General features: G+C 39.5%; 1 protein-coding gene across 6 annotated transcripts in view; it reads right to left on the reverse strand.

Moving 5' to 3' along the window:
* The window catches only part of fndc3a (fibronectin type III domain containing 3A), a 67,633-nt gene that overhangs the window by 13,422 nt on the left and 33,632 nt on the right, over positions 1 to 20,579 (reverse strand). For all 6 annotated transcript variants that reach the window (XM_034310485.2, XM_026935132.3, XM_034310484.2 and 3 more), the window contains 9 exons: positions 6,844 to 6,920; positions 6,458 to 6,710; positions 4,663 to 4,977; positions 3,307 to 3,365; positions 1,949 to 2,118; positions 1,363 to 1,422; positions 1,129 to 1,267; positions 728 to 781; positions 159 to 283 (listed from right to left, as the gene is read on the reverse strand). In XM_034310485.2, the coding sequence (XP_034166376.2) occupies positions 159 to 283; positions 728 to 781; positions 1,129 to 1,267; positions 1,363 to 1,422; positions 1,949 to 2,118; positions 3,307 to 3,365; positions 4,663 to 4,977; positions 6,458 to 6,710; positions 6,844 to 6,920 (1,252 nt within the window). The remainder of the gene's footprint in view (positions 1 to 158; positions 284 to 727; positions 782 to 1,128; positions 1,268 to 1,362; positions 1,423 to 1,948; positions 2,119 to 3,306; positions 3,366 to 4,662; positions 4,978 to 6,457; positions 6,711 to 6,843; positions 6,921 to 20,579) is intronic.

A 20,579-nucleotide genomic window follows, 5' to 3' on the forward strand; every position in this document is an offset into this window, starting at 1 on the left:
CTACAACAGAAAGTGAACACATACTAGCCCATGTACAACTCAAGAAAAAGTCCCTAGAGTGGTGGCTGAGTAAGTACTCCCACACGTCTACACCCACATTCATCATGTAGCAATTGGCTCAGCGCACGCACACGTGCACACACACACACAGCACATACCTGACACCCATGTCATTTTTGGCTGCTAGGCGGAATGAGTATTTGGATGCTGGCGAGAGCTTGGTCACCCTGTACTGCTTCTGAGGGCCGTAGTAGCACTGCTCAAACACTCCTGTACCTTTACCCTGTTCAGATTTGACAATACACGTACATCAAAGGACACACAGTTACAATCAGCACACAACATGAACAATGTTAACTGCAGATTAAGAGTCAACATGTAAAATAAATACTGCAAACTTTAAACAAAGACACACTTTTGCATCACATGTATCTGTGATCGTTAGCTATTTTACACATCTAATTATTCATGTTCTGTTCCTAAACACAAAACATTATGCCTTGTTTATTTGTGCAAAAACAACAAAAAACTGAGACACACTCTGATAGCAAGTCAGTTGAATCAAAGTCCAAAATTAAACTGTTTAGCTAACAGTTAATCTTATTTGCTTTAAGGTTCTTGACTTCAACCCAGATAAGGACGCTGTGACATAAGCAACTGCCAAATGTGATTCAGCATGTACTTAAATTAACTTTGTGTCAAATAGTGATGGTGCATAAAGCATTACCTCATCCCACTGTAGAATGTAGTTTTGAATTTTGGAACCATTGTCACATGGAGCCTGGAAGAATATATTTGTTTTAAAATAAATACTCCATGGTGTAGGCTGATGGTTATTAAAACACCGTTATGAACAATCAGAGAGATACATGATTATCAAGTGTGTGCACTGATTTGTAAGGAATTTTCAAAATAATATTCTAAAAACATGAATATTAATTAGAAAAGATGACTAATCAGTCAGATTGCTTGCTAATTACTATGGCACTCGCAGACACGCACGCTCACATGCACGCTCATGCACATACACACTCTCACGCACACGACAACATAACTGGCAAAAAAAGTGTGGCCTTGTGTACAGCAAAAAAAAAAAAAACCTGTGCGTGCACATGTGTGTGTATACACCTTCCACTGCAGGACGAGACAGTTTTTGGTGCCGCTGGCTTTGCGAGGTGGGATGGGTGCGTCAGGTTCACAGCTCAGAGTTGTAAAACTTGCAGGCTCAGAGGGGTTTCCTTGTAAACAGTTATACATGGCCTGGACCCTACAGGTGCAAATGTACACAATATTTCCTCTTAACTTTAGAAATTGTGAAGGTCATAACTGAATACCATAGCAAGTCTAAACCAGAGTACAGACCTGACATGGTAGTCTGTTGCTGGTCTTAGGTTCTCTATAGTTGCACTAAGCTCCTTACCACTGGTCCAAAAAGACAAAAAGGAGATTAAAAAAAAAATATTTCAAAATGTCAGTCATGAACAATGATCTTTACAAAAAATTGTTTAAAAAAAAATCAGAAAAAAAAGAATCAGGGCCTTTGTAGTTTGACCCAGAAATACACGGAACCAAACACTACAAACTGCCTGAACACAACATAAGCAATGACAAAAAGGTCTTTCTTTTTTTCCCTTAATTTAATTTGACAAGAACTAATTAACATTTCACAGAGAAAGCACTGCTGTGATCCAACTTGTGGATACTGTTTATTAGAGGATTTTTAAGATCAAAAGTATAAGGAAACAATGTAAGTTTTCACAAGTTTCAAAACAGTGAACTGCACATTTTGTTCTTTCGATCTTAGATGCAAACTTGTTAGGCCCGGGCTGAAGTCACATTAGTCCACATAAGTTATTGAATCTGGGTGTGTCTAGGTCCAAATGAAGTATGAAAGTGCCACTATTGTCTATTTTGCAGCCTACCAACTGAATTTATTTTGCGGTATTACCTGAAGGCAGTGTTGTACTTGCCGTCCTTGCCGCTGTACGAGACAGACACCTCATAGCTGATACTGGGCTCCTCAGATTTCTCCTCTGGCTCATTCTGCTCCTCATCTGCAGTTTTCTTTACTGGAGCTGTCCAGCAGAGACACGCTCCTCTGGCCTGGATATCCACCACCTACAGAAATCACAGACCAGTGAATTCCACTGTATCTCTGATAAACCAGCTTCTGAAGAGGCTGATATAACCGTAAGATATAATACAAGAGCTCCACGTCTAACAGCATCCTCAGTGTTTCTGAAATGAGTTACGCAAGATGAATTTAGGCACAGGAGTACTCCAGAAATAAAACATAAACCAAAGGAAAATGTATGTGAGAGGAAAACAAGAAGAAGGTTTATTTTTTAGCATCCTTTAGATACAGCTTCATGGCTGTGGATATTTCTGATTCTTTGATAATCAAAGCACAGAACTCTTCTGTGAGCACAGAACAGATGCACATATACATGAAAAATGGCACACGGAAAGCTTAACTCAGCTCTTTTTTCCTGCTTTGTGCTATTTTATTCTTCACTACTTCTGTAACCTCTGCTCATGTCCCCGTAGTCATTTCTGTGGAAATAATCTGTCCATCCGGACCAAGAAGGCCTTCAACCGGAGCCCTCGCTCCACTGCCCGCCTCATTTCCTTCTGTCACTTTATTTAGTCTCTCAGGGCTCTTGTAAGGATTGTGACGACAAAACCAATGTAACTAACTGTTACGCAAGGATATCTAGACTATTATTAACTACAACAGCACTCAATACCCATCATTATTTTACTGACCGTGTTACAGGTCCAATGCAAAAGAACAACGTGAAGGCAAGGTATGATAATCATTAATAATCTTATAGTGAAAAACCCTTGAAGAACCCATTTACACTGCCACAGAGATAAAATAAGGTCACCTGAACACCACTAATACAGATGAATTAAACCCACTGGCACAGCTTCTGAATGACAGAAGATCATTCCATGTGTTTAAACATAAACCTACACACTGGAGCGAAAAAAAAAAAAAAAAACGCATTAAAACATTAGAACACACCAGAATAAACGAGGATGTACTAATTTGGTTGTTAATAAAGTAATTATATACAGCTTTAATGATCCTTCACAGTCAGCTATTACTCACAAATTCTCCAGGGACACAACTTGCACAACGTTTGTACATATTTTATAATTCTCACATGTCTGTAATTATGTAATTGACACGAAATGTAATGTCACAGCCATTGCGTACTCTCTCAGATTTATGATCATTATAGGCATTCAATCAAACAGAGAATCACTCATAATGTAGACATAAATCTTATATACACTCACCACAGGCTTGCTGATATTGTTTAACCATTCTCGAAGAGCCTGCATCTTTTCATTCGATTCTGAGAATAGAGATTAACACAAGAAAACATGAACTTCAGCAAGATTATTTACTTTCTCATTTTCTCAGTTCATTTCTCTATACAGGACATTCTGCTTCAGAGAATACCACAGAATGTGCACACCTTTGTGCACTAGCTCTGACTTGGTGGTCCCAGGCCATGATGGACAATGATAAAGTGTGAATTATGGCCCCTAGTATCATTGGGATAACGGAGTCAGAGATAGTTCAGTCAGGTTACACTCAGGTTTGTGAGAGACTCTGTCCCTAAAGCTTGTTCACACATCTCAGTAGCTGTAGCACCATTTTCTACGCTAGAGTGGAGATTTGACAGGACTATCATTTCTGCTATTTCTAACTGCGTGCCTCACTAACTGATCTATATTTGAAAAAGAAAGAAAGAACTGCTTAAAGTGATTACAATCATGAAGTCTAGCAAACTTCAGTACAAGTGATTTGGACCCTCATTAGTCTAAAGCCTTGGCAGTCTATCGATAATCCTGCACTTTGGCCATGACCATGAAGCTTTCACATTACAGTACACTATAAGCTTATAGTAGGCACTAAAATGTGTCCGTTACCAGCAACACGCCATTTAAAGTCAACAAAACTTTTCTATATTAGATGTCTACTGTGGTTTGGGAAAGATTTGTAAGCAGAAAACTTTAATGCGACGTTGGGATAAAACAGACACGTCAAAGCCCTTTTAACCATCCCTGGTAAACCATCCTATTAATTAAATCCTTCATTTACATATTGAATAAAAGATGTTATGATGCAATAGCACTTGCAATAACACAATGTTGCATGATTAATACCAAGTCACATTATCCCATTTCTATGTTGCTACAGTGCCAGGTTTAGCACTTTGAGCACATTTCTATCTCTAAGACAAAGCTTATGCCTGACAGCACACCCTATCCACCTCACCAAATCCCACAGTGATGCAATAAGCAGGATCAAAACAAGAAGTACAGAATACCCAGAACACACTACATATTTTGAAGGAAATGTATGCCCTATATAGCATGAGGAGTGGTTTTGTACACATATACAGTGAATTAATGGTTGGCAGTTTAGTAGTCTTTATGCAACTGAACATCACCTAAGAAAGAAATGGTTTACTTGAATCTCAAATCCCCAACCCTTTACTAGTGTGCTACATAGTGCTCCTGATTCTCCAGTGTAAGTGATAGTGCGTGGGGGTCATTACATAAAGCATGACAGAAGAATTACTGGTAGAATTATGGTTAATGAATATTATGGCTCAAGGCATAATGATAAATATATCTCAGTACCGGCAGGCTCTGTGTCTCTCACTCTTCCTGGACATTCTTTTCCCAGGCCGGTGAGTGTACCAGCCTGGCTTTGCTCCTCCACCCCTTTAAGGAGGCCGTTCTGAAGGTCTCCTCCAGCTGTTGGAGGGGTTCCACGGTTCTTCTGTGGAGAAAGAGGAGGACTGTCTTTGGTAGGAGCCTGACCTCCCCCTCCTCCCCCTGCCTGACCACCTTGACGCTCTTTTAGCTTCTTCTGCAGCCGTTCATGCGCTTTGTTAGCCCTTTCATCCCGGTGAAACGCTGTGCGTCCATGTGCCGGGTGAGTGTCTGGAGAAACTGGAAACACACACAGACTAGTTGCATATGGCAAAGGGACACAGCTTGTTTTCTTTAAAAAAAAAAAAATCAAAAAGAGGTTGAAATTTAAAGCAATACTGAAATCTACTGATTTCCCTCCTACTGGCAACAGGTATATATACTGTATAAACAAACACCACATTTGGGAGAATCCAAACACTGCTCATTACCCTGCAAACACCATCTCCACAGTGAGACACGGTGGTGATAGCACCAGATTGAGAGTTACCCTTTGCCTCTTTGCTGATTCTCTGACTAATGCCCTTCCTTACCTGGTCACTGACGTTTAGTGGATGGCATCCCCTAGGCAGAATCATGGTTATGCCATATTTTCTCCATTTTTGAATAATGGATTTAATAGTCCTTGCATGGATGTTCTTTTATATAGCCAAACATCAATTGATAACTTTAACAAAACACTGTCCCAGACTTGCTTTGGTCTTCAGGATGCTGTTTGTTCTCTAACCATCTCTGGGGCCTCCAGTAACAGTAACATATTATATATATATAACGTTATATTCATATCATATAACACTTTAATTGCACATGGGTAAAGGTATGTCACTTCAAATGGCACTAGAACCAATTTAGGGGCTTCACACCAAGGGAGGTAATATTAATGCAATCGCAACATACAAAAAGATCACAAGCAGGGATATTTGAATCAATTGGTATATAATTTGGAAGTGAACTGACATTTTATTAAGGGTTGCACAATAATGACTAAAACAATTACCAAGATTGTGTTTGCTTAATAGAGAAATCACAAATATTTATCCCAATTACTCATGCAAATTTGGGATCAAATTAAAATTTATTTAGCTTTGACTACATTTTAAATAAACAGAAACAAAAGTGTTTTAATTAAAATACAACAAGTCTGTAGTGTCAATGTGTTTGGGAAGCAGAGGCTGTAAAAATGGTCAGTTTGCGCTGTGCTTGGTCAGACAGTCAAACAATATAAACAGAAAGTTCTTTTTTTTGTGCCAGATACTAAATACTGAGATCAAGGTTTAAAAAAACAAAACAAAACAATGATTTATGAAGCTTGAAACCCATGTGAGCTTAACGATAGTTTCCAAGCAAATTACATAGACAGAGCAGCGAGCAGAGCTCAAATGTGTCTTCTGGTGACTTCAGGCAGCTTTCCAAATTAATTGGTGACAAGCTTCCTAATAATAAACTACTTCTATCTGAGCTATTAATTTGTTTATTCACTAGTGCATCTACTCATTATTAATCTCAACTATGCGTGTCCAACTGATTAAAACTTACAACGGCTTAAGGATATTCAAGTCACTGAGCTGCTGGAAAAATTGAGTTATAAAACAGAAATGCAATCAACCTCTAAATCTGCGTGTTTCTGAATTTAAAAAAATGTGAAAACGACAGTAACTATTTAGCAGTACAAGCTGGTTGGGATTAGTCTGTGTGTGTGGGTGTGTGTGTGTACACTCACCCTGGTCTGGGTAGATGTGGGCTGGGTGGTACTGGGAGATGTACTGGGCATTCATGTCTCCAGTTCCGCCGGCCATGCCTGAGTACAGGTGAGGAGGAGGATGAGGCAAGATGGCATGTGGATGGGGGATGAAGGCCTGCAGGTGGGGGTGTGTGGGTGGAGGGGGAGGGTGGTGCAGCGGAGAGTGGCCCCCAGGGTGAAACTCCGCCTGAGGCAACACCAGCACCCGCCTCACTCCATTCTCCTCAATGATCTTAGGACAAATTACACACACAAAATGAAGACAATGAGCAGAAAAAAAGAGTGAAAATCTCCAAATTAAATTCAGTGTATATTATAACATAAGCAAATTTGGCAAGACAACACAAAAAAGCATTTAAACTCACTTGTTGAACGTATCCAGGAGGCACATAGATTGGAGGCACTGAACCATTAGGGGACATCATGGGAACCTGAGCAGGACCTGCAAAAACACAAATCAATCGCACATTACAACACTCTCTCATAAATATATTACCAGACTATTCTTCTAAGCTGTTCCTATGAGAAGACTGGGTCCCAGTGCAAGGAGCAAAAAAAAAAAAAAAAAAAGTTGTCTCAGATGTGATATGCTTGCCTCGCCACATCTATCAGAGCTAATCACAATGTCATTAGCTTTCCACCCCTACACAGAGCGTTTGTCAGTTCTGAACACTGTGATCATTTTTCAGAGCTTTTCAAACAAAGATATAGTCACTGGATTAAAAAAAGTTCGTCCTATCCTTTTAATGCAGAGGTGCCAACATCTACAGTTTGGCTGTAGCATTTACAATTTTTGCTTACCAAGCACAAAAACTTCACCTGGCTTAAAAGCCAATTCACTTAAGTAGCTTACACTGAACCTCTGAACTGCTTTGCTGTTTCCTTACTGTTTTGGCACACATTTAAACAAAACAAGTTAGCTAGCCAGCTAATGTCACTCGATGTTCTCTCCAAAAATCACACGCACTCAGGACATCTATCATTGCTATATATGCTATTAAGCCTACCCCATCTGACAGGTTTTCTTGTTAGCAATGTTAATGTTAATTCTGTTAATGTACCACATTGTTAAAATCACTTCCTTCTACACATCACACATACACAACAAGTGTGTTTGCAATTGCCTTTTCGTGTGAAAGCAGGTGGGTGTTAGCCACAGTGCGTGATAAGTACCAGACTCTCCGGGGATAACTAAAACTATGGTTTGCAAGACTACAGAAAAGTCTAAGAATCCTGGAAGCAGAGCCACACAAATTCACACTGATTTGTAGCGTTACAGAAATCAACATCACACTACTTGCTCTTGGACCTAGGAAATTCTTGTAATGTCTGAGCTTGATCCTGTTGGACGCAGGCCATCAAAACACACTCTACAACACACACTGCACACTAGGATCAAAGTACATATAAATAAACAAGCCTTGCTTAAATCAACAACAGCTGCTTATTTTAGGATTCTCTTTGCAAGATTAACCCTTCGGTGACTCAGGAAGTACTGATGGGATCATGCTCAGTTGTAGCACTGTGGATAGACAGATCGATAGCAAAATCAGTGTTAAGTACAGAAGCAACAACAACAACAAAAGAAAATCTGTCCTTTTACAGCAGGGATGTGCAAACCACTGTGGCGAGCAGGCACTAAGACACAGTGGCTGCAAACCCACATGCATCAGTGAATGCAGCGCTCTGAATCAGCATGATTCAAAAGATCTGCTGTAGTACGAGAACAAGTTAAAGTCCCTCTGTCAGAGATGAGCATTTCAGGCTAAAATGCTATTCGCTGTTTTTTTTTTTTTTTTTTTTTTTTTTAAAGACTTGAGCTGTGATTTGATTCCAAAAGCAGGCGTATTACCTTTGGAAACAGAAAGTCAGAGTCACAAGGTGTTTAAGTGCTTGACTGATTTACACAACAGCCAATAGCATTTGAGAGAGGCCAAACCCAGACTAGAACTTTTGCTAGACCCTTACATGTAAATGTTTATCCTGAGGCTAGCTTATACTAAGCCAAGTCACTATTCTTAAATGTGATTCACCTGTATAACTATTTAAAGAGAACACAGCTTCTAAAAAACAGAATTCAAATACCGACAAGTCAGAAAACACGATAAAAATATAAAAGAATATTATAATCAAAAAGTCTGGGATTTTATATAATGCCAAAAATGCTGAGTGTGGGTACCTGTAAATAGACAACCCTAATATGTTACACTGTAGTTACAATACAGGAAAATATCAGGTGGACCATTTCACTCATTTGCGCCTTATCACTGATGTTCATACACCATATTCGCAGTTTAAATATTCACTTGTTTACTGTGTTGTTACTTTTCTAATGAATTTTATGTCCTTCATGTAACGGTGTTAACAATAATCTGTAGCGACTCTGTCACATTTCCCTGGTTTTACAAGTAAAATTTCAGTAATGTTTGAGAACACATAATGGACAGAAAAAAAGATTATATGCCAAATGTGTATAAAATGGGGTCCTAATCGGAGGAGAAGTCATCACAGACCAAGCAAAATTCATGTCAGATTCAGGCATTTCATTCTGAGATTCTGGTAATGTTGAAAGTATTTCCCATCAAACCAAATGAATCTGAATATTTAATAATAATAATAATAATAATAATAATAATAATAATTTTAACCATTGAACATTCACACACATGCACGGACACATAAATGCCCACATCATATTTTATTATGCTGAAGCATCCCCGGCTGTAGGACAAAAAAAAAAAAAAAGTAGTGACATTTTTTAATTAACTAAACTTTACCACTAATAACTATGAAGTTTGGAGGCCATCAATCATTAGCTGCCAGCTTCATTACAGAAATGTTGTACTTTGCGAATCAAAAATACACAAGCACTTTAGATAGACAACCATTATGTCTTTACTTTGATGTGGAGTGCTGAGGGAGCTTTGAAGTCTGATTTGGAGAGACTGAATCTGCATAATTGATGTGAAATGAGTGAGCCTGATGTAACAGGTGAGTAGACCTGAAGCCCAACACACACACACACACACACACACACACACACACACACACACACACACACACACACACACACACAAAACACAGCTCATGTCTGTGAGAGACATGAGACCTGGTTCCACAGTTTCCAGAATGTTTTGAGGAACTTTAATCACACAGTTCCTGGTTTACTTTCCATCGTTACTTCAGGGACAGTGACCATTATCTAAAATGACTAGAGTGACGCAAATCATGCAACGTGTAGAAAATCCAGATCACAGCAAATGTAGGAGGAGGTTAGGAATGAAATTTTTGTTTGTTATTTTTATTGCTGTGCAAATACACTATGTGGCCAAAAGTATGTGGACACCTGAAAATCACACCCACATGAGGGTCTTCCTCACACTGTTGCCCAAAAGTTGGAAGCACACAATTGTTTAGAATTACTCTGTACACTGTAGTTTTAAGATTTCCCTTCGCTGAAACTAATGAGCCTATCCCAAACCTGTTCCAGCTTGACAATGCCCCATGCACAAAGCAAGGTCCATGAAGACATGGTTTGTCAAGGCTGATGTGGAAGAACGTGAACATTCTGCACAGAGCCGTGACCTCAACCCTACTGGATACCTTTGATGAACTGGAACTCAGACTGTGCACCAGGCCTCCTCACCCAACATCAGTGTCTGACCTCACTAATGCTCTTGTGGCTGAATGAACACAAATCCCCACAGACACACTCCAAAATCTACTGGAAAGCCTGGAATGGGATGTTCATCTAGCAAATATGGGTGTGACAGTCAGATGTATACAAATGTATACATACATATAGTGTATGATAGTACTGTGTATAATAGACAATGGAACTTTTATATCAGCTGTCCCTGTGTGTGAGTGTGTGTGTGTGTGTGTGTGAGAGAGAGAGTGAGGGGGGGTGGGGCAGAATTTAATGTTTCAAGCGTTTTTTTTTTGCTGCAGCATGTCACTATAGCCGTGCAAAAAAAAAAAAAAAAAAAAAAAAAAAAAAGACAAAACACTTCTGTGCTGTTTTTAGCTGTCCACTTCTGTAAAAACAAAAGCATGGCAGAAACATTGTGCTTTGCTGATTGTGTCACACAACCTCTGATAGAAAACAAGCTTGAGAAATCGATTATTAGACAAAAGATTTTTTTTTTTTTTTTTAAATGGCAAGCATAAGCAGGTGAAGCTTGCTCTAGTAGAATAAAGCAAGTTCACTCCAATAGAGCCGTGTCTGAAGAAAAGAACCTTCTGGAGCAATAATTAAAATGTCGCAGAAACTAAAGTTTCTGGGTTCCTCAAAACTTAGCTCTGGAAGTGCCCGAGATGCGTCTGTCCATTGAGTTTATAGACAAGGTAAACAAAGAGAGGCATGGGCATTCAATAAGCTCAACAGGAGGATGAAATGGTGTTTGCAGCTGTAATGGAGATCACAGGTGGGTTTGAGATTACAGCTTTTCTCCCTTTATTCTGTTTGTTTCTAAGAGACCGAGTACAAGAGGTAGGAAAAAAGATCCCGTCAGAAACAGGGAAAATGTGACAGGACAAAATATTCTGGGGAGAAAATAAGAGATAGTGGAATGGAAGGAGGGATCAAGAGAGACAGGATGTGAAAATGTGGAAGGAATAGAAGTATTAAAAAAAAAAAATAGAACACCCACACTTACATCAGACTGACGCACAAGCACTGGCAGATGAGACACAAAGGCCACATCCCCCTCTCTCCCCTCTTCCCTCATCCCCCATCTCTTATTCATTCACATACACACACACACACACACACCCCTCCCCTCAGGAACAGAGTCAGGCTGCTGCTTTGCTGACGTGGACTCCAGAGCCAGCCTTCCGGAGGAAGCATCAACAAACACAGAGCGAGAAAAACACACATAAAAAACGGAGGCTGAGTCAGGAATAGGCCAAACTCCAAAACAGCAGGCAGGCCTGCTTGGCATGTGAACAGCAGCTAAACTCCTTCTCCTAATACACAAACAGCACTGTGTGTGCGTGGTAGAGGAAAACGCCGGCGGGAGATGTTGGGCGAAGCTGAAACAAGCTAAAAGCTTATACTGTGTGCGCTGTCTAGTATGTCAGCTGTGCCTGTGCTGGAGGCAGACACCAGACTGTTCTCTCTGTACAGTCACCAGCACTAACACATCTGTGATCCAGCTAGCCAGCAGTGAGATGGGGGTTTATACAAGGGCTCTTGTTTTGCTGTCAAAGACATGAGTGACCATGGCTCTGGGAGCAGACTGGGCTTTGCTCTTAATTACAGCTAATCCAGAATAACACACTGTTAGAGTAGGCACCCTGCCGGCGTCTAATAACCAAGACCCTCAGATAATTAAAACAAACACGCAATCGCCAATGTGTCCACTAGATTAACTGCTAAACTACACCAACACCACCCTAATCTGTCTTTTAAACCTATGGCTCTCAAGATGTATATTCATGATGACTGTATCAAGGTTATAGTCATACCAGACCTTTGTAGGAACTCTGCATTGAATATCGGAGTACGCTGCTATCACTCAGAAATACACAAACAGTGTATTGGTATAATAAAGGCAGATAAGCCAATCAACATATGAATCTGGAATGACTGACAGCTGCATCTGTGTTTTGAACTCTGACTTCCGGAAGCCCCGCCCCCTCCCCATCTCACATTAGTAATATTAATCTCTGCACTGGCACCCTCGCTTTCTGTCACTGTAAATGGAAACGGTTTAAGTTCATTAATGTGGACATCTATCAGTGTATGTTCAGACCTGTACGCAGGTAACCTCAATTAACTATAGTTCAGCCAAAAATAGCCGAAAATGGCACTTTTATCAGTCGGGAAAAAAAAAAGTGTCAATCTACCACTTATAAATAAATTTAATGGTAATGATAATTAGAAAGTTATTAAAAGTTCAGGCACATTCAAGGCTGTGATAGTAGAAACTGGAGTGTGTGTAAATTGATGGTATTTTATGGGGGGAAATTCTGATGCTTGTCTGTTTCAGTCAAGATGTAGACATTTACATGCACACTTTTTTTTTTTTTTTTTAAATGAAATCACTGTACATAACGTTTTACCTGGAATAAAAGGAAGGAAAGCAAACTTTTCTAGTTTCCTACAGCAAGTAGGGTCTACATCTTGACTAAAACAGACACGATTACCACAAAACCCTGAATATACACATAATACAGAGGCTACCTTGGAGGCTAAATTGAAAATGTAATCGATTTTAATAAAAGCAGGAGGTTCTGGGACATATACAAATATTTCAAATCTATAAACATTTCTTTAGGGTGGGTGGAACGTGCAGGTATAAAAAACTAATAGCTCAAATAAATTAATTTAATGCTATCATTTATACTATGCCTAATGTTTGAAGGATTGTGTTGCATTTCTTTTACTTTAAGTGGGACACCTGACTGCAAAAAGTTTGAGAACCCCTGCAGATAAACCGATTTCATTATTTCTATATTCTGCATGAAAACACACCCAACCCCACCTTTCTATGCTATGTCTTCCAGAAATAAAAAAGAGGGGAACAAACTACACAAAAACACCACAGAATGGCTTGAGGGGATAATTTGGCTAATTCGTTGGACAGTATTCAAAGGGGAATGCGGCGAGACTAATTCTGCAAACCCACGCAGATTTATTAGTGAGTATAGCAAGCAGTTATGCAACAGCAAGCAGTTAGATAAAGCCAAAGAGGTATGATGTAAGGAAAAGAACAGTCTCAAAAATAGTAAGGCAAGAGCCCATTTCAGAACTAATCCCTTCCAGAAATATTACCAGAACATAAACCAAAGGTACACAGATCTAAAATCTCCCTCCTGCATGCAGCAAAGGCAGAGAAGGATGAGTCACCGACTGGTTTATTCTCAAAGCTATGGACTGCAGATGCTATGAATGAATGGTGTGTGTGTGTGTGCGCGCATGTGTGCGCTCGTGTGTGTGCACGAGATTCAACAGCAATGGAGTTGAGTGAGCAGACAGATCAGTGCTGACTCTAATCAAGTCACATGGCCCTGTTTGGACCAGTGTGATTGGCACTCAAGTGTGATGGAGTCCATGTCAAACTGGCATTAGGTGTTTCTTTACGCCAGCGACGATTTAAGTCAAGTCACTCTGTCAAAGCAAAAATGAGAATTCTGCATGCTCTCCTCAATACAGAAACTCAGTTATGCATTTCTGAGTATGAGAATGGGCACTATAGCTCAGTGACTAGACCTTAATAGCGCTTATCAGACAGTCTGGCACAGCGTCAGTAAATTAACCCTGATCCCACATGTTTCCATTGCCAAGTAAACAGTACTGTAGCAAAGAGCTAAATTTGCGCCCCAATCTTGTGGAGGTACCACGTGTGCCGAAAACGCACATATGAGTAGAACCAGAAATAGTGCAGATCACTGATCAAATGCAATCGTTATACAATCGTGCTAATAATGTCTCAGATTACATTTCCACCCGACAGTACAGCTCAGTGTACTGTCAGTATCAGTGTCGTTACTGACTGCCAATTTTTTTCTCTTTTCAAATGTCATTTCTTCTGGTGGATTTATTGAGGAACATCAGAATATTAGCAAAATGTTTCAGATTCCTTTATTACTATTGATTTAACCACATGAATGTTGTCTTGTCACTTATATTTCGCTCATTTGCGCTAGAGATGGCACGACACACCTTTTTCTTTTCCGCTACTAAACCTCGAGTATCAGCTGATACTGATAACCATGTTGTTTTCTTTAAAAACTATTAAGTTTTAAAGCGTTTTTTTTAGCTGAAGCTCTTCACAGTTAAAAGTCTCACACAAAAATCACTTACACTCTAAATACAGGAAATATAATAAAGTACAAATTATAAACATAATAAAATCCATTTATTTTAAAGATTATGAGAAATGAGTCGTTGCATTTTTGCTGTACTAATGTCCTCTGAAAAGTTTGCACTCTATTTTCATCAGGATTAAAGCACTGCCTCATGCGGCTTTCTTTGTTGTCTCTTGCGCTCAGCAGGGGTCATGTGAAGCAACAATGACACATTTTAATGCGAAATAATTTCGCATACAAGTTGAGCCTATTTGTGTCTAATAATAATTTGTATTTTATTTTGAGTGTTATTTAATAATTGACTATCACAATCACTAGCGAACTACTTTCACATATACTATTACCTAAATAATAGTGCATATCCTCTTGCTAAATACTCTTTTGTATTTTGTATTGTACATCATCACGATGTTTTTAAATGACTCAGGAGAATAATAAATACAGAAAGCAAAATAACAGTAACAATAACACCAGCATTACCTGATTGGGGCTAAGAATGGGTTTTGTATTTAAGTGTGGGATACAAGTCTGTTATAAAGGTGGCCTCTCCTTGAAGCTTAAAGTGTGACTTTCCAAAAATCATGACATTGGGCTAGACATTCATCATTTTTATCATTTTTTTTAGCTAGAATTTTTATCCGCTTCCCCTTTTCTGCTCCGACGGTCAGTGTAGTTTTGCTTTGTGGGGAAACAGACACTTGACCAGAGTATGGTCAGTTTTGGAGTTGCATTATTAACCACATGCTGTACCACACTATCCGGTGGAAAAGTGCTATAAAGCTCAGACGTCAGTGTCAGTCTAGGTTTGGTGACCTCTGTAAAAGGTCAGCGCAAATGGACAAGTGTGGAGTGCTGGGATCCAAACTAGAACACACTGGCTAAAAAGGCCACATAAAAACCATCCGCCGCACGTTAGTGCACATATGGTCTCTCTCTCTCCCTCTCTCTCTCTCTCTCTCTCTCTCTCTCTCTCTCTCTCTCTCTCTCTCTCTCTCACACACACCCACACACAAGTGAACAATCTTAAACCTCAAAAACCTTTTAAGCCTCTCTTTCACATGGCTTATACCTACTGCTTCACTGAGCAAACAGATAATGTATGGCTTAACAGATAATGCTGGGTAATCTACTGGGAGTGGCCTAGAGGTGTTCTTATTTACATGTTTATTTCTGCAGAAACTTTTTAAGTCTTGCACTTTTTACATGATCCAACATTTGGAAGAGTAAAGCTCTCCTCTGCGTGAGCCTAGCTGGTGCAGCACAACAACCAAATCTTAGCTACAGTTTTATTGAGAGCAAGCAAACCAGAAAACACTCCAATTTTAACCCAACACTGTCAATAAAAGCTATCAGTAGCAGGTCCAGAGCCAACGATGTGTGTAAAAATTATCGGCACCCCAGCTTTTAGCACTCCGCCAGCCAGGAAAGCTGTATAAAGCCCATTCCTTAATGTTTTACATCACCACTTTTGAATTCTCTAATTTGATTGATCAGAAGGTGCTCATTAATTTTCCATAACAGCAGCTGTGAGAAAATTTAGATTATTATACAAGTTCTAATATGTAATCATGGCTAAAGTAACAACTTACACAGGGCGGATGTTCCACAGAAATGGATAAAGTGTGTAATTGTTGATGTGCTGAAGTTTTCGGTGAGATGTCTATTTAGCATTTTTGGAACGTATCTGCATTTTGTAATAATCAGAGGTAAAGCTGTTCCCTTTTCCCCACAACCACTAGCAAATTCTCCCCATCACACCACAAGTACCAACTGGGGAGGATGAGGCAAACACGTGCTTCCTCCGAGACACGTGAAACCAACCAGCCACACCTTTTCGAACTGCTGCGTCGCAGGGTGACGTATCACACATGGAGGAAAGCGCTGTCTGCCCTCTTCCACATACACGAGTTCACAGACACCAACGATTGGTTAGTGTCGCTCTGATGGACAGGTGAGAGAGCACATCAATTTTGCTCCCTTGGCTCTTGGCCTCAGATGGCGTCGTCAGGATTCAAACTCGCAATCCCACAACGATAGAGCGAACGCTTTTTATTCGCAAGTCTTCAAGACAAAGTGTTTTCTCAGTTGCATGATTAGTGGCAATTTTTTTGTCTTATTACCTTCCAGAAAGGAAAAAAACAGGCTGATGAGGAAACTGTTTATCGATATTATAACGAGTGATAACAGGAACAAACAGTTCATGGATGTTTGAAAACATTAAATGTAATGATACATGGATAACAAGTACCACAAGATTTCTAATAAATAAAAAAACATTAACATTGGCAAATTGAAGTGGTATAAGTGGAATCAAACACTTCAGCATATTAGTAAATACTTTTCAGGTGGTAACACTCCACACACCACCCCACTGTTGATTATTTTCCGATAACAGCAAGCCCTCTTGTATTATCGTCCTTAATTTTTATCACCCCGCCATGCTGAAGTTTTTCCATTGTGATGTCTTAACATCTACGCTATACAACCTGAATTCAGACCACATGTTTTCAAAGCTAGGAATGTCGCTAAACACTGATTTAGGCTTCAATTAGCTATTTTGTGGTGCACCGTGCTATGCTACAAGTTTCCAGGAAAAGATAAGAATCGCAAGCGAGCAAACCGTGCTACATAATTAGAGCCCACTTGGGGACAGAATTAAATTTGGTTTCTCACAGAAGGTACTATGGTTCACTTGCCATGAACCTGCGATAAACCTTAAATTAAAACTCTCTGATCTCCCCCCCCTTTTTTTCCACCCTCTCATCTTTCCACAGTCCTGCCTGTTCATATTAAGCAGACAGATATGCAGTCTTTGGCCTGCATGTGGCATTTACGTACTTCCTCCTACTAAAAATACAGGAATGAATCCTTAAAATAGACCTAGGATGGAAATTGGGAGGAGGGGTTATCTCATTGATTTCAGTGTTGCCTCCAGTTCATTTTGAGGTTAAGAACAACAGAACCTCAGAACGAATAAGGTTAATGAACGAATCGAGCACAGCCACCTCCCTCCCTGAACGCATGATGAGCGGTGAGTCATCAATCTGCCAGCGTCACTGACAGACAAGCGCTCACAGAAACATGCCAGTTAGCACTAGCCTCACTCTCCTTTGTCCTGCACTTCACACGCCTCCAGGAAAAGACACTTGTAAATTTAGGCCACTTGCATCGTTTTGTCAGGAAGGGGTGATCTATCTATAGCAGTTGTTTACCGGAAAAAGCCTGAGGTTAACCACTATGGGGAAGTGATTTCTCCACATCCTAGTGTGCCACATCCTCATCTAGAAGCCTACACATCATTTATCAAGTGTGAATAACCCACGAGAGATATCTGAGGTATGATTAACATGTCTCCATGTCCAAGCCAAAGAGAGTGTGTGAAGCTCAATGACAAAGCAAACTTCATTACAAGAACACAGCAGCGATTGATCAGAATCAAACTTTATCATAAGGCTATACTTGTGCAATTATTATTGGCTGATTAACGCATTTAGTTTCTGCTACTTAGGAATGCAGATGCCCACGACATTAAATAATTTCTATCAGCTACCTACAATCACTAGCACACATTTCTAGGTTACGCTTGTAGAAATGTTAGAATATTTAATCAGTAAAGCTTGGGTCACTTTTATTGATAATTAGGTAAATATTCAATCTGATACAACTTAATTTATATAATGCTTTAAACTATAGATATTGTCATAAAGCGGTTTTATGGAAAACTGGAGGGAGAAACCAGAGGCAACAGTGGCTTTTACTCCTGACATGGGAGAACAGGTGTGCCTTGCATTTTTAAGGATGCTCCTGTGCTATCGCAAATATCGGGGTGGGCAATATGACAAAAATCTTATATCATGATTCTCAAAGGCTTGCTACAATGCACAACATTTATCACAAAACACAGGTTTGTGAACAATTTCCATAGACACTGTTGCATTTAATAAAAATAATAATAAAAAATTGCAAAAAAAAAAAAAAAAAAAAAAACTGTTGTCTCCCAAGTGGTGCAACAGAAAAGTGTTCGTCCTGTCGTCAGGTGATTGGGGGTTTGAATCTCGATGATTCCACACGCATCCATGGCCGGGAGCAAAGGGAGGAAAATTGCCTGTGCACACTCTGTCCTGTCAATCACAGTGACACTAGCCAACTGTGGGCGTCTTGGAGCTCCTGTATGCAGAAGAGGGCAGATAGCGTTTTGCTCCGAGTGGGTAAGGCTGCCCCATAAGCAACAGTTCGAAAAGATGCGGTTGGTTGGCTTCACGTGTCTCTGGTGTTTCGATGATATTTTATTTAATTTTTGTGCCAGGGGTCACAACATATGCCTTGATATAGAGACACTATCAACTCCACCAGTGGAAATGCATTGCAACAACAATAACACCAAATCCAAAGTATGCTCAAATGAATTCACAACCTCCTCAACAATGCCGAGGCAGAGTACAAATCAAGCAAAAATAACCTGTACTACTTGTTGCCTAATCAAAAGCTTTGCAGTGCACAGTAATCTTTCACTTTCAGACACACTTCACGTCCTACTGTGGCACCAACTGCCAATCACAGACACTGGCAGAGCAAGTCTTCTTTGAGTCAGTCACAGTTCATAATGTTTTCATGCATCCCACACAATGGCTGAACACAAAAGAACCATTCACACACAGTGAACGTGTAAGACATCTCATAGCAGTCCCACAGAGAGCCAACACTGACTGTTGTGACTGAGCGTTCAACATGGAGAACACTGACTACTGTGCTGAGAAGGTTCTCCATCACAACGACTTCCTTCATCTGATGCATCAGAGTGCATCCACGTTGAACGCGTTTAAAGAAAATCTCTGTAACGCCATCCATGATGCAATAACAGTGTTTCGGAAGAATTACACTGAACTTGCAATACCACTGTTAGTAAAACACAAGGGTGGTGCAGACTCAGTGTTGCATGGCTCAGTGCTTTCTGTCCCAGACACACATGAGAGACAAACATCGACTTGTCTGCTATTTTACTTTCACTTAACCTTTATTCACGATTGGATTCATTTTACATAGAGAGGCGGGGTAATGTAATTATTATTGGTATATCTCTGGGCTTTTAGTCAGTACAAATACCTCATGTCAGGTATTCCAGGTCTGGAAAGATTCCACAGGCTTTTGTAGAATTAACCCTAGGTAATATAGCTCCAATCCAAATGGACAGGTCTGTAAGGATTCTGTCACATCACATGGGAAAGAGCTTTTGGTCTCTGTCTTTGGTATGGAGACACTCCAGCAAAAGACCTTTTCTATTGTGTCTAAACCAAAGTCTTGGCTGAGTTTATAAAATACAACAAAATACATGTAAAAGGTCTTGTCAGAGAAGTGACACTCAACTTTCCAGCACAGGTATAGCCTACAGAGCACTCTAAAATTATTGCCACCATTCACATGAAAACGAGCAAAAATTATTACAAAAAAAAAGATTAATAAATGCATTAATAAATAAAAATAAATAAATTAATAAGGTACATTTTGAGCTTCAACATACAGAGACATTAGACATTAAACTTTTTTAAGCACAAAACATTTGCAAATAGTGCTTTTTTTAAAAGCATAGGTAAACACAACAACAAACTTCCAGGAAACTAAATTTCCTCCAATTATTTTTTTTGTTAGAACAAAAATAGTTTCTCCTACTGCTTTTAAAGAAAGATTTTATTTTTTTTATGTAGTGTTTATTTTACACAATAATTTTTTATGAATTTTTATGAAGATTGTCAATAATCACGGAGGACACTGCATATAATAATAATAAAGAGTGACATCGGTGGCCATAAGCACACACGCAGTTATGATAAAGGTCAAAGCAATCAGTATATATTAAAGACTCATCGTGCATGTGGTAAGCATGAAGCTTCTGATGGAATGACTGCTTGTATAATGTAAATAATACTTTAGCCTCAGCACTCATTGCATCGGTACAGAGAAGTTAAAATTATTTGTGTTGTATACTGAAGTAGGTTCATTTACAGATGAAACCTCTTATCCTTGCACATTTCTTGGCTAATAAGCTTTGTTATTTGTATAAATAACAGCTGTTGTGTTCAGTCCCACATTTTAGATGAGCATCAAGTATAAAACTTACTATCATTTTAAACAGCTCCCAGTTTTAGCATCTGCTTTTTGTAAGTCCAGTACAATTACCTCAGACATCCAGCATCAAGATTTGGTATATCAAAGCTTCAAGAAGTTCCAGTGTTAAAGAAACGGATACACTGGCATGCTTAATCATCAGCAATAAACTGATAGAAAGACG

The sequence above is a fragment of the Pangasianodon hypophthalmus genome, chromosome 14 (assembly GCF_027358585.1).
Source record: "Pangasianodon hypophthalmus isolate fPanHyp1 chromosome 14, fPanHyp1.pri, whole genome shotgun sequence".
Taxonomy (NCBI): Eukaryota; Metazoa; Chordata; class Actinopteri; order Siluriformes; family Pangasiidae; genus Pangasianodon; species Pangasianodon hypophthalmus.